General features: G+C 46.2%; 1 protein-coding gene across 1 annotated transcript in view; it reads left to right on the forward strand.

Annotated features, from left to right (window-relative positions):
• LOC147125283 (cytokine receptor common subunit gamma-like) overlaps positions 1 to 14,753 on the forward strand; it is a 46,842-nt gene that overhangs the window by 18,620 nt on the left and 13,469 nt on the right. Inside the window, exons 4-5 of the mRNA XM_086000549.1 lie at positions 4,352 to 4,494; positions 6,939 to 7,098. Of these exons, the coding sequence (XP_085856675.1) occupies positions 4,352 to 4,494; positions 6,939 to 7,098 (303 nt within the window). The remainder of the gene's footprint in view (positions 1 to 4,351; positions 4,495 to 6,938; positions 7,099 to 14,753) is intronic.

The raw sequence follows: 14,753 nt of genomic DNA on the forward strand, positions 1-14,753 counted from the left end.
TTTGAGGATGTAGCAAGCAGGGTAGATAAAGGGGAACCAATAGATGTCATGTATTTGGATTTCCAGAAGGCATTCGATAAGGTGCCGCATAAAAGGTTACTGCACAAGATAAGAGCTCACGGTGTTAGGGGTAATTTATTAGACTGCATAGAGGATTGGCTAACTGACAGAAAACAAAGTCGGAATAAATGAGTCATTTTCAGGTTGGCAAACTGTAACTAGTGGGGTGCCACAGGGATCAGTGCTGGGGCCTCAACTATATTAATGACTTGGATGAAGGGACCGAGTGCACTGTTGCCAAATTTGCTGACGATACAAAGATAGGTGGGAAAGTAAGTTGTGAGGAGGACACAATGGGTTGGATTTTATCAATGGAGGCGAGTAGGAGACGGGACTCCCACTTTTGGGGTTGTAGTCCTGCCTCCATCAAGTTGTGGCCAACCCACTCGATTTTCCCTTGATTGACCTTGTTGAGCCCGCCCAGCGGGTAACGTGAGGCAGTGAGAGCTTTACCTTAAAGACCAGCAGGTACCGTGAGGCAGTGAGAGATTTACCTTAAAGACCAGCAGGTACCGTGGGGCAGTGAGAGCTTTGCCTTAAAGACCAGCAGGTACCGTGGGGCAGTGAGAGCTTTACCTTAAAGGCCAGCAGGTAACGTGAGGCAGTGAGAGCTTTACCTTAAAGGCCAGCAGGTACCGTGAGGCAGTGAGAGCTTTACCTTAAAGACCAGCAGGTACCGTGGGGCAGTGAGAGCTTTACCTTAAAGACCAGCAGGTACCGTGAGGCAGTGAGAGCTTTACCTTAAAGACCAGCAGGTACCGTGGGGCAGTGAGAGCTTTACCTTAAAGGCCAGCGGGTACCGTGAGGCAGTGAGAGCTTTACCTTAAAGACCAGCGGGTAACGTGAGGCAGTGAGAGCTTTACCTTAAAGACCAGCAGGTACCGTGAGGCAGTGAGAGCTTTACCTTAAAGACCAGCAGGTACCGTGAGGCAGTGAGAGCTTTACCTTAAAGGCCAGCAGGTACCGTGGGGCAGTGAGAGCTTTACCTTAAAGACCAGCAGGTACCGTGAGGCAGTGAGAGCTTTACCTTAAAGGCCAGCAGGTACCGTGGGGCAGTGAGAGCTTTACCTTAAAGACCAGCAGGTACCGTGAGGCAGTGAGAACTTTACCTTAAAGACCAGCGGGTAACGTGAGGCAGTGAGAGATTTACCTTAAAGACCAGCGGGTACCGTGGGGCAGTGAGAGCTTTACCTTAAAGACCAGCAGGTACCGTGAGGCAGTGAGAGCTTTACCTTAAAGACCAGCAGGTAAGGTGGGGCAGTGAGAGCTTTACCTTAAAGACCAGCAGGTACCGTGAGGCAGTGAGAACTTTACCTCAAAGACCAGCGGGTAACGTGAGGCAGTGAGAGCTTTACCTTAAAGACCAGCAGGTACCATGAGGCAGTGAGAGATTTACCTTAAAGACCAGCAGGTAACGTGAGGCAGTGAGAGATTTACCTTAAAGACCAGCGGGTAACGTGAGGCAGTGAGAGATTTACCTTAAAGACCAGCAGGTAAGGTGGGGCAGTGAGAGCTTTACCTTAAAGACCAGCAGGTACCGTGAGGCAGTGAGAGATTTACCTTAAAGACCAGCAGGTACCGTGAGGCAGTGAGAGCTTTACCTTAAAAACCAGCAGGTACCATGAGGCAGTGAGAGATTTACCTTAAAGACCAGCGGGTACCGTGGGGCAGTGAGAGCTTTACCTTAAAGACCAGCAGGTACCGTGAGGCAGTGAGAGCTTTACCTTAAAGACCAGCAGGTAAGGTGGGGCAGTGAGAGCTTTACCTTAAAGACCAGCAGGTAAGGTGGGGCAGTGAGAGCTTTACCTTAAAGACCAGCAGGTACCGTGAGGCAGTGAGAGATTTACCTTAAAGACCAGCAGGTACCGTGAGGCAGTGAGAGCTTTACTTTAAAGACCAGCAGGTACCATGAGGCAGTGAGAGATTTACCTTAAAGACCAGCAGGTGCAATAAGGCAGGTGAATGCTGTGCCTTAAGGACTATCAGGTACTGTGGGGCAGTGAGAGCTTTGCCTTAAAGATGAAAGGTGCAGTAGAGCAGTGAGTACTTTTCCCCTCACTTATTTCAATTAATGTTGCACTTAAATTAACTCAAAATCTCAATCGCACTAAAGCTGCTGTGTCATTTTAAAATGCTACACAGCTGGGAAATTGTGCATGTGGTAAAAGAACCCTCCAACATTAAATGAAGGTTATTTCTGTCATGGAAATACTTTGTTCAAACATACATGAAACTTAACGATGACAAAAGAGAAATTAATCTCAATTGGGAGAATCGTAACATTGTAAAATGAAGATGTTTATGCATTGGGTATAGGATGGAAAATTCCTCTCGCTTACAAGTCGGGGGGTAATTACTATTCAGCAGTTACATGGTTGAAAAACAAAGCACCTCAGCAGCTTGTGAGTACATCAGAGTATTTACCTACCACACCCCTCCCTCTGCCTCCAATCCCTCAGTGTATTTATCTCCCCTCTGTCCCATTTTCCTCAGTGGCATTATCCTCCATTTTGTGTTTTTCCCTGTTTATCCTTGCATTTGAGATCCCACTCAATTACCCCCTCAATTTTGGATGCTCTAACATTCCTTTCTCTACTTTCCTGCTGAAACTGAGCAGTTTAGGGGTTTCTTGCAACTTTTTCCAAGCCCGAATGCCAGCTGCTTATCTATTACAAAGGTGCAACTTATGCCTTAAAGGATTAGTTTCCTCTGTATAAAGTTTGAAAATGAATAAATAACAATGATTAGTACACAGGTTAATGGAAGATAAGTGGAAATCCTAAAACACTGCCGATTCCAACATACTGATGTCCAGACATGTGAAGTTAAATAGCCTGAATGAGGGCGATCGGTTTACTGTCTTGTCACTGTGTTGTATATTTAATTAAATTCCCCTGTAACACAAGATATATTTTATTACATATGAAAGTGTGCTGTGATTTATAAAGGCATTGATAATATTGACATTGACTATGATACAATCATAAAGGAGCTTTAGGATTTAAAAGCAATATGCGCTTTTTAACAAATTTGCTATATGATTATTCTGTAGCATACTTGAAGAGACAACAAATATACCAATGGGAATTGTATTCTTTTCAAAGATTTTCATGCATCAAATATGCCTTGCATAAAGTAAATTACCTATATGCATATAATATGGTAAAAAAAACTGCTAGTAGATAATAATACAGCATATTTTCCAGAAGACTCAGGCAAGTGAAATACAGCACCCACAGCAATGATTCAATTGTGCTTTTGATGTTATTTTGAAATGATAAACAGTTTTTGGGAAATGTTGTAAGCAAGTTAATTTCTAGTTTTAGTGTAAGTGTAAGAGAGGCGAAGAAACAAACCAAATCTCAATAGAAGTAAATGATGTTAAGAAGAGACATAATCCAACTTTTTATTGAAGAGCATTGATAATATAGCTATGGATGCATGGAAGTATTTTGTATAAAATGCAACGTGGGGGAACTAGAGGACATGAATATAAGCTAAAGAAATCCAGAGCTAAAGAGCTTAAGGAATATCTGTGTTTAGAGCATTGACCTGTGGAATAAACGGCCAACTGGCCCATAGGTATGGGGCATTCCAAAGACAAACACATGGACTTCTCATTCAGCAAAGAGAAGAGGGATATGCAAGAAAAAGGTATTTAAGCCAAGAATTGCTTTCATTTATAAAAGGTATACCATTAAAATACAAAGCTCACCCTCCTCAAAATCTGACTTAGACCTTTGTGGGGTTTTGCATACCATTTTGCCTCATTAAAGTCATTAACAGAGACCAAATGGTTCATTTCTCAATTTTTAACATTCTATTAGATGTTTTACTCATCACCAGTGGCAACTTAACATGCAGAAAGGCTCCATAAAGGCTTTATTGTATCAATGGTAAATGAATATCATTCCACTGATAGTGCCAGAATGATCTTAAACTCTATTCTACTGATCGAGGGTTATGTTGATCTTGTGCGATAATGTAAAGTGGGTGATGGCGAATCAGGAGCCTATTTTACATCCCTCCCAATTTTTACTTCCACAATGGAAAAATTACCCCCATAGTACTTTAAGGGCTTGGAGATACTGACTGTGTTAGGGATATTGAAATACCTAATTATTGCATTGAATTTGCACCTTCATTTGTTTAGAAATGATGATAGCTCTTGAAGCTCAGGCAGTTCACTCATTACAACTCTGTTGAGCTACAATTTTCTCCTGAATAAAATCACTCTCTGAAATGCTTGGATTGATCCACTTTTCTAACAGGACAAAAACTCAATTTTCAGTGAAACTCAATCCTCCTGAAAACGTGACAGTGAATGCCACGATCAACAACGGGCTCCTTTTGAGTTGGGACGCACCAGTGCCACTACATAGATGCCTGATGTACAGAGTGAGGTATCAGCGTAACAAGAATAAAGATTGGCAGGTACAGTGTGGCAGTGAAAGCCTTGTCTTAAAGGCTGGCAAGAGTTTTACCTTATTAAAAAAAGGGAAGGAACTAATTTTTAGGAATTGGATGGTGTAGCGGAAGTACATTTATCCCTTTGCCACTGGGAATTCGGATGAAGGTCTCCTCTCCTTGCCTTGGATCAAGCTGCTCTGTGTAAGTCCTTTCACCAGACTGAAGGAAGGTGTCTGGCATATAGTTGGTGAGAAAATTCTGGGATTTGGGATGATACCGGTTTGAAGGTGTTACCTGGAGGAAGGTATGCTGACACGTTTATATATGCAGGACTTGGTGCCTACCATAATTGGTTTGCAGGAAAGCAATCAGCTACTGCTAAGCTTCACATGTCCAACTAATGGAAGCACCATTTAATGGGATATGGTGTACACCCACGTTGTAGTTAGGAGGACGGTGACAACCCACTCATACATTTTATGGTGAGTTACGCTGCTCACTATGCCATGTGTGAGGAGCTGCTAAGAACTTGGAAGGCTCAAACCTACCTTGTTTGTTTCCAACAATGGACTATTGACTATTGCTGGGGGGAAGGTAGCCAGGGTCTCTCTGTGGTCAAGGTGACTCCAAACTGAAGCAACTCATGGTGGAATTTCAGAACCAAATCTAATCCCCCTCCTCCCCACTCCCCCACCCATTGGAAGCCACGATAATTCAATATGTCAGCCAGGCAGGCCTACAGTACTCCAAGGCATGGTTGATCACTGAACAGCTAAGCTACTTCACTAATGGAACCTGAAAGAACAGACTTTGACTGGTGGCTGGAATTGTTCCCACTTGGCTCTGGAGAATCCTGCCCTAATGGATCAGGTGGCCCTCTGAGTGGAAAAGTAACAGGAAGTTTACCAGTTCCTTGCTCTTTAGCTGGTTAAACTCCAGTGGTATGCCTGTACATGCTTGAAGTTCCTAAAGTTTGGCTCTGCCAACTTGTATCTTATCTCTCCAGACTTGGGAATGTGGACTATGCCTCTATGGGAAAAGAATGTGCATTTCAGATTGGATAAACAGAAACCAAACAGACGGCTCAGGAGACTCTTAAATGTAGTGATGGGTTTCTATGTGTGTCAGGCAATGATCGACCAAAAATACATCTTTTGCCAGCTGTAAGGGTTTTACATAAAATTAAATTGGGCAATCTCAGCCCAGTTCCTAGCAGACACAGCATAGAACTGCTGGCAAGTTAGTGGAAATAGGAAATACATTAAGCAAATTGAGAAAGGCAATAAAGAGACTGGTGTTACACCAATATATTATGGGATATTCTTCTGAGGCTGGAGTCTTTTCCCATATGGTGTGAGTACCTTTTTGGAATATGTTCCACAGCTGGTTCTACACAGTGCCCTTGGATTACTTGCCATTTTTGCCTTTAAATATGAGGCCAGTGATGATTCAAAGAAGATGATTGAAAGTCTTTCCTGCAGCACATTCTCTTTCCCATCATTGCACGTCTAATGCAATTTTCATAATCCTGCTATTTTCACTTCTAAAAACGTGGTTGCTACCTCTTTATTAGCATTTCTCTTGGTAAAATTTTTTAACAATTGCTACCTACCTTCATATCTGTAGAAGTCCTGTGCCGTTACTTTCCAGTAACATTCCTGTCATAACTTTGTCCTTTGGTTTAAACCATGCAATTTCTCCCCAAATCCTGCCAGGTCTCGTGAATTATTGACTGTTTTTGTCACTAATTACCTGCTTTGCATAGCCAACCTCATCCAAATAAAGATGTGCCCATACCTTTCCATCGCAGCAGTCCCAAATACCTCAAAGGGCTTAGCCTATAAACCGGCATTTTCATACATTTCATTTTGCCTTTCTCCACAAAATTCACACAATCCACATCTGTGACAAATTGCTGCAGTACTTACCTGCTTTGATGAATTGCGCCCTCTCAGTTCTGTGACAATAAACCCATCCCTAGTTGCCTTGAGGGCTTAAGAATTAATTCTTAAGCATTAATCAGATAGTATGGGGCTGGAGCCAGACCAGGTAGGGTTGGCAGAAAACCTTCCCTGAAGACATTAGTGAATGAGTTGGGTTTTTTTTAGGACAATCCAGTAGCTTTTGTGCTCATGTTTCTGGTTCCAGCCCACAAGTTATCAGCTTTCAATTTCACAACTTGCCAGGATGGGAACCTTAGGTTGCTAGTTCAATTCCATCACCACTTCACCACTGTACTTCTCGCATCTTTAGCTCACAGAAGTCTGGATTTTTGTTTCCTTCCCAAGCTAAAATAATAAGTTAGCTGCTAAGGAAGTGATAAAATGCGATCTGAAATTAATTCCTTACCACTCAATACAATTAACAAACCCTTTTGCAATTTTGTGTACTGAGGTTTGTGATTAAATATATTAAACTTGTCAACACATTTGATTGAATTCTACTTTTTTGCTGGTTTATACATGTAGATAGCAACAGTCAATGAGCAAACAAGGTTTAATTTGCCAAGCGTGGATCCAGAGAAACTCTACACCTTTCAGGTGCAAAGCAAGATTAACCAGTTTTGTGGCAGCACTGACCTGTGGAGTGAGTGGAGCTTACCTGTTCACTGGGGAGGACATGGCACAGGTAAATGAAATGCTTTTGTTACATAATCTTAGAATCACAAGGGGCTAAATTCGGTAGCCCCCAAAAATGGGCGCAAAGATCGCGACGCACGATTAGCCCATGCCCGTTGAGTCCGATGCAGGCAGCACGTAATCTTTGTGCTGCCTGTTAATTTAAATGATAGTAGCGTGCTCAATGTACTGTTGAGTGGCTGCACGCCTCAGCAGGGGGCCCAAGTTCATGTGAGGCTAACACCACTTAAAGCTAGCCTGCACTTCTTAAAACCAGCCTGCACCTCTTAAAGAGGAGGTGCATTCTGGCTGCAGCAGGTGCTGGAAGTGGCTTGGGCAGACATTCTGTGCAGAAAGAAGATGTACTAATGGCACAACAGGGGAGAGAGCAGGCTCCAAGATTTTCCGATGGAGCACTGGAGGCCTTGGTGCAGGAAGTGGACAGGAGGAGAGAGGGCCTCTACCCACAGGGGGCCATGAGACCCTCCAGCAAACTGTGAGAAGGCAATGGAAACAGATAGCAATCGCGGTTAATGCCAGCAGTGTAGCCCTGTGGACCTGGATGCAGTGCCGCAAGAAGTTTAATGACCTCACACTGGCAATTATCAGTGAATTCATCTTCAAATGCCATATCCTTGCAATGAACCACAAGGCTCAGACACTGCTCAAGTCACCATCACCCCTTCACTCACCTACCAACAATCTCTATCAATCAGGACTCATACCTCACATTCATAGCTTCACCTCACCCTCACACACTTAGCACTGCTGCAAGTCTCACACCCACATCTCACAGCTTGCACACACTGCCAGCTATTCAACCATGACAGGCACATCACCCAAACAAGGATAGAAGCAAAAGACAGGAAGAAGAAAAGCAAAAATGGAAGTCAGAGAAATCAAGGGTGTAAATCAAACATGGCCGCAGTAAACAATAATTCTAAAAGGTCTAAGAGTGTTAAAAAAGCAAGCCTGAAGGCTTTGTGTCTTAATGCGAGGAGCATTCATAATAAGGTGGATGAATTAGCTGCGCAAATAGATGTAAACGGATATGATATAATTGGGATTACGGAGACATGGCTCCAGGGTGACCAAGGCTGGGAATTCAACATCCAGGGGTATTCAATATTCAGGAAGGACAGGCAAAAAGGAAAAGGCGGTGGGGTAGCATTGCTGGTTCACAGAAAGATCACAGAAACCCCACAGTGCAGATAGAGGCCATTTCAGCCCATCGAGCCTGCACCGACACATATCCCACCCGATCCCTGTAACCCCTACACCAACACATATCCCACCCTATCCCCACGTATTTAATCCCCCTAACATTAAAGAGGAGATTAACACAATAGTAAGGAAGGATATTAGCTCTGATGATGTGGAATCTGTATGGGTAGAGCTGAGTAATACCAAGGGGCAGAAAACATTAGTGGGAGTTGTATACAGACCCGCAAACAGTAATGCTGAGGTTGGGGATGATATTAAATGGGAAATTAGAGATGTGTGCAATAAGGGCACAGCAGTTATCATGGGTGACTTTAATCTACATATAGATTGGTCTAAACAAATTAGTAACAATACTGTGGAAGAGGAATTCCTAGAGTATATACGGGAGGGTTTCCTGGACCAATATGTCGAAGAACCAATTAGAGATCAGGCCATCTTAGACTGGGTATTATGTAATGAGAAAGGATTAATTAGCAATCTTGTTGTGCGAGGCCCCTTGGGGAGGAGTGATCATAATATGATAGAATTCTTCAGTAAGATGGAGAGTGAAGTAGTTGATTCAGAGACTTGGGTACTGAATTTAAATAAAGGAAACTACGATGGTATGAGGCGCGAGTTGGCTACGATGGATTGGGGAATGTTACTTAAAGGGTTGACAGTGGATAGGCAATGGCAAACATTTAAAGATCGCATGGATGAACTACAGAATTTGTTCAACCCTGTTTAGCATAAAAATAAAACAATAAAGGTGACTCAACATTGGCTAACAAAGGAAATTAGGGATAGCATAAGATCCAAGGAGAGAACATATAAATTGGCCAGAAAAAGCAGCAAACCTGAGGATTGGGAGCAGTTTAGGATTCTGCAAAGGAGGACAAAGGGATTAATTAAGAGGGGGAAAATAGAGTATGAGAGTAAACTTGCAGGGAACATAAAAACTGACTGTAAAAGCTTCTATAGATATGTGAAGAGAAAAACATTGGTAAAGTCAAGCATAGGTCCCTTGCAGTCAGAATCAGGGGAATTTATCATGGGGAACAAAGACATGGCAGACCAATTAAATACATACTATGGTTCTGTCTTCACAAAGGAGGACACAAATAAACTCCCAGAGCTGTTGGGGAACATAGGGTCTAATGAGAGGGAGGAACTGAATGAAATCAGTATTTGTAGGGAAATGGTGTTAGGGAAATTGATGGGATTGAAGGCCGATAAATCCCCAGGGCCTGATAATCTACATCCTAGGGTACTTAAGGAAGTGGCCCTAGAAATAGTAGATGCATTGCTGGTCATCTTCCAAAATTCTATAGATTCTGGAGCAGTTCCCATGGATTGGAGGGTAGCTAATGTAACCCCACTATTTAAAAAAGGTGGTAGAGAAAAAACGGGGAATTATAGATTGGTAAGCCTGACATCGGTAGTGGGGAAAATGCTAGAGTCCATTATAAAAGATGTAATAGCAGAGCACTTAGAAAACAGTGACAGGATTGGACAAAGTCAACAAGATTTACAAAAGGTAACTCGTGCTTGACTAATCTACTGGAATTTTTTGAGGATGTAACTGCTAGAATAGATAAGGGAGAACCAGTGGATGTGGTGTATTTGGACTTTCAGAAGGCTTTCAATAAGGTCCCGCATAAGAGACTAACGTGCAAAGCTAAAGCACATGGGATTGGGGGTAAGGTACTGACTTGGATAGAAAACTGGTTGGCAGACAGGAAGCAAAGAGTTGGAATAAATGGGTCTTTTTCCGAGTGGCAGGCAGTGACTAGTGGGGTACCGCAGGGATCGGTGCTAGGACCCCAGCTATTCACAATATATATTAATGATCTAGGCAAGGGAACTAGATGTAATATCTCCAAGTTTGCAGACGACACAAAGCTGGATGGGCGTGTGTGCTGTGAGGAGGATGCAGAGAAACTCCAGTACGATTTGGACAGGTTGGGTGATTGGGCAGATACATGGCAGATGCAGTATAATGTGGATAAATGCAAGGTTATCCACTTTGGTGGCAAAAACAGGAAGACATTATTATCTGAACGGCAATAGATTGGGAAAAGGGGAAGTGCAACGAGACCTGGGTGTCCTTGTGCACCAGTCGCTAAAGGTAAGCATGCAGGTGCAGCAGGTGTTTAAGAAGGCAAATGGTATGTTGGCCTTCATAGCGAGAGGATTCGAGTACAGGAGCAAGGATGTCTTGCTGCAGTTGTACAGGGCCTTGGTGAGACCACACCTTGAGTATTGTGTGCAGTTTTTTTTTTTGCCTTATCTGAGGAAGGATGTTCTTGCCATGGAGGGAGTGCAGCGAAGATTCACCAGACTGATACCTGGGATGGCAGGAATGACGTATGAAGAGAGATTGGGTCGATTAGGCTTATATTCGCTAGAATTTAGAAGGAGAGGGGATCTCATTGAAACTTATAAAATTCTAACAGGACTAGACAGACTAGATGCAGGAAGGATGTTCCCGATGGTTGGGGAGTCCAGAACGAGGGGTCACAGTCTAAGGATAAGGGGTAAGCCATTTAGGACTGAGATGAGGAGGAATTTCTTCACCCAGAGACTGGTGAACCTGTGGAATTCTCTACCACAGAAGACAGTTGAGGCCAATTCATTAAATATATTCAAGAAGGAGTTAGATATATTTCTTAAGGCTAAAGGGATCAAGGGATATGGGGAGAAAGCAGGGACAGGGTACTGAATTTGGATGATCAGCCATGATCGCATTGTATGGCAGAGCAGGCTCAAGGGGCCGAATGGCCTACTCCTGCTCATATATTCTATGTTTCTATGTAAACACATTGCACCACACTCACTGACGTGCATCCCTCTCTCTTGCAGGGCAAGGTGGATACAAACTACTGCACCCATGTTTCTCATTATTTACTCTATCAAAACCCTTCCTGATTTGGTACACCTCTATTAAATCTCCCCTGACCCTGCTCTGCTCTAGGGAGAACAATCCCAGCTTCTCTAGTCATGTAACTGAAGTCCCTCATCCCTGGTAACATTCTAATAAGTCTCCTCTGCCCCCCTCTACAAAACCTTGACATCCTTCTTAAAGTGTGGTGCCCATAATTGGTCACAGTACTCCAGCTGAGGCCCAGCCAGTGATTTATAAAGGTTTAGCATAACTTCCTTGCTTTTGTACTCTATGCCTCTATTTATAAAGCCAAGGATCTCGTCCGCCTTTTTAACCGCCTTATCTACTTGTCCTGCCACCTTCAAAGATTTCTGAACGTAAACTCACAGGTCGCTCTGTTCCAGCACCGCCTTTAAAATTGTACCATTTAGTTTATATTGCCATTCCTTATTCTTCCTTCCAAAATGCACCACTTCACACTTCTCTCTGTTGACTTTCATCTGCCGTGTGCCTGCTCATTTCACCAGCCTGTCTATGTCCTCCTGATGTCTATTACTATCTTTCTCACTGTTTACCACCTTTCTGAGTTTCATGTCATCTGTAAACTTTGAAATTATGCCCCCATGAACATTGTTACTGTGCTGTGGTGTGGGCATTGCTGGAGACACTAACCCTCAATCAGAACACTTTGCCTTCAGGCCATGTGATGCAATAACTCTGTGTTCTGGATTGTCTGTTGTTGTACTTGTTAATGTCTGGAATGTTTTACAGGTGTAACCACTAATGTTCCTCCCTAGCTCCGCCTTTATGATTCCTCCTGATTGGTGTAAGTCTTATTTATAAGAGCTGGGTGTTACTCATAAGGGCTGGGTCGGTGATGAATGATGGTTGCCCTGTGTTAACTTGATGCCATGATTCTTACTTAATAAAAGCCCTGAGTTTGAAGCCTTGACCTGGACAGAGAGTCAAGGCAGGGACTGGACCTGCTCAGCTCATTCTCAGCCTTGCTGTCTAAGGAGAAACAGAGTGGAAAGTGGTGGTCTCCTTCTACCATCAACTTCAACTACTGAGGTGCCTGGAGAGAGAGGACAGAGGAGGAGAGGAGGAAGGGGAAGGCCAACTTCATCATCAACCAGGGGAGAGGCTCTTCCCATCACTGCCTCCCCAAATTGGCCTCCTTTTCAGGAGAGGGAGAGAGGGGAGAAACAACCACCGACCAACCTTTTGGAAGGAGGGAAGAATAAGAACATCTACAGGTGGGTGTTATTAGGTGCACTCTCCTAAAGACTTTGTTTTGTAGGTGGGGGGAGGAAAGAAGACAGAAGACAGAAGGCCGGAACACCAAGGGGTGTCTGTGTGTGTGTGTGTGTGGCTCTTGTAAAACACTAGGCCACACACACCACTATTAAAACACCCCTTCCACTGCCTGACCTGGGACAGCTGGAGCTGCCTAGGCGAAGTCAATCAACCCATTTAAGACCTGGTGTAAAGGTCTGAGCCTGGGCATTCTCCAGCTTTCCCGGGTGAAGATATCTTCTCCCCACACCGGAAGACCAACAACAGACTTTATTTTTCCATCGGAGAGAGCACCCCTGCCGACACCCACCCACCATCCAGAGTGGGAACCTTGCATTGCGGCCTCCCTCCTTCCCAACACCCCCCTCTCTCTCTTCATCTCTCTTTGCCTCTCTCTCTGAGGCACCTCTATTTTATATACATTAATTGCCACTTAAGCAGAGGGGAGAGGGCCCCTCTCCCAATTTTAGTTAATAGGGGGAGAGGTGTGCCTTCAATTTAACAGCTCTCTCTGCTCAAGAGAAGACATGAATTAACCTGAGGCCATTAACACTTTCAGGCCTGTGACCTGGGGTGAGTGTGGCTCTTTAAAAAAAAAACACCCATAATGGCGACTACTTCATCGCCGGTGACAGGGTCAGCAAGGTCATGTGCGGCGGTGGCAGTCACAGCCACGGCTGCTCCCGCTGCTTCTGCTGCCCCGTCACCTTTCACTTTAATAACTAAAAAGCTTGGGGTGAAGAGCTACACTCACCCCCACATGACTATTGAGGCCCGCGTAAAAGCCATGGCTGGGGTTGTCGGCCCCTCAGCCATCGTCGCGGTCTCAAAAATGTACGGGAAGGCTGTGTTCTTCCTGGGGTCGGAGCGGGCGGTGTTCCTGGCTGTCGCCAAGGGGCTCACCGTGGGCAGGACCTTCCTGCCGGTGGATCCTCGCGAGGCCACCGCGCGGAGGATCGTTATTTCCAACGTCCCGCCCTATATTCCTGGTGAGCTCCTCCTCCCCCACTTACGCCATCTTGGGGAGGTGAGGTCGGGGATCACGCCTATCCCGCTCGGCTGCCGGGAAGCCAGCCTTCGGCATGTCTTCTCCTTCCGGCGCCAGCTCTTTATTCAGCTGGCGCGGGAGGAGGACACTGACGGGGCTTTCATCGTCCTCCACGAGGGGACCGCCTATCGCACCTTTTGGATGGCGGACGGTGTGCGGTGCCACGCCTGCAAGGAGGTGGGGCACATCAGGAAAAACTGCCCCGCCTCCAAGGCCGCCGGATCGTCTGGTGCGGCCAAGGCGGGCGCCGCCGCTGCTCCTCTCCCCGGGTCTGGCCGCGCCCCCCAAACAACCGATGCGCGGTCGTCGTCGGAGGCCGATGCCATCAAGGCCTCCGACGGTGGGGAGGGAGTGCGTCCAGGCGGAAGGAAGGCGCGGAGAAAAGCCAAACACCTTAGGGTGGGTCCCCCCGGGGAGGGCGAGCCCTTGAACCTGGAGCCCCTGACACCCGCGCTCCTCGCGGAGTTGGTCGGGGCAGACGAGGGTGGGAGGGACCTCGTGCCCGAGCCTGTGGTCGCGACCGCCGTGGCGGTAACATCAATACCTGCGGCTGGGCTCAGGCCCGAGGAACCCGACAAACCTGCTCCACCAGAGGGAGCAGAGGAGGAGGCCTCTGGAGACATGGAGGTCTCCCTCGCTCCCTCCGTGCTAAAAAGAAGGCGCGACCCCCTAGAAGAGGAGGAGGACTGGGAGGGGGAAGGTCCCTCCGACCTGGGGGAGTCGTCGCCCGCCGCGGGTACTGCGCCCCCCCCCGCTGTCATCATCACCGGCGATCGGCAGGGTTCGCCTGTCCCTCGGGAGGCTGAGGCAGATGTGTCTGTCCAGCACATGCCTCCCGGGGATGGGGATGAGACCCTGCTCATGGGGGGGGTTGCGGAACAACCCGTGGCAGAAATTGATATTCTTTCGGTGCCGTTACCCCTCGCCGGGTCGGGCGGCCTGGGGTCTGGGTCGGGCGAGCTCGAGGAAAATGAGCTCGCCCAATGCGACCTGGACATTCCCCAGGGGCTGCTCGACCTGGTTGGGGTGTTAGTCCAGTACACCCCATCCGCTGGGTTGGAGGCTGGTGGCGAGGAGGTGGAAGGCCCCCTGACTGTGTCTCCGGCGCCGGCCGTCCTGGAGAAATTTCAATTTGTTTTCTCCCCAATTTCTCCGGGCGTTCTGGCGTCTGAGGCGGAGGGGGACTCCGAACCGCCGCCGTCTTCTGGCCCGGCGCCCCCGGAGGAGCCCAGGG

The sequence above is a fragment of the Somniosus microcephalus genome, chromosome 1, assembly GCF_052327205.1.
Source record: "Somniosus microcephalus isolate GS21.2 chromosome 1, FLI_Smic_1.0, whole genome shotgun sequence".
NCBI classification, from domain to species: Eukaryota; Metazoa; Chordata; class Chondrichthyes; order Squaliformes; family Somniosidae; genus Somniosus; species Somniosus microcephalus.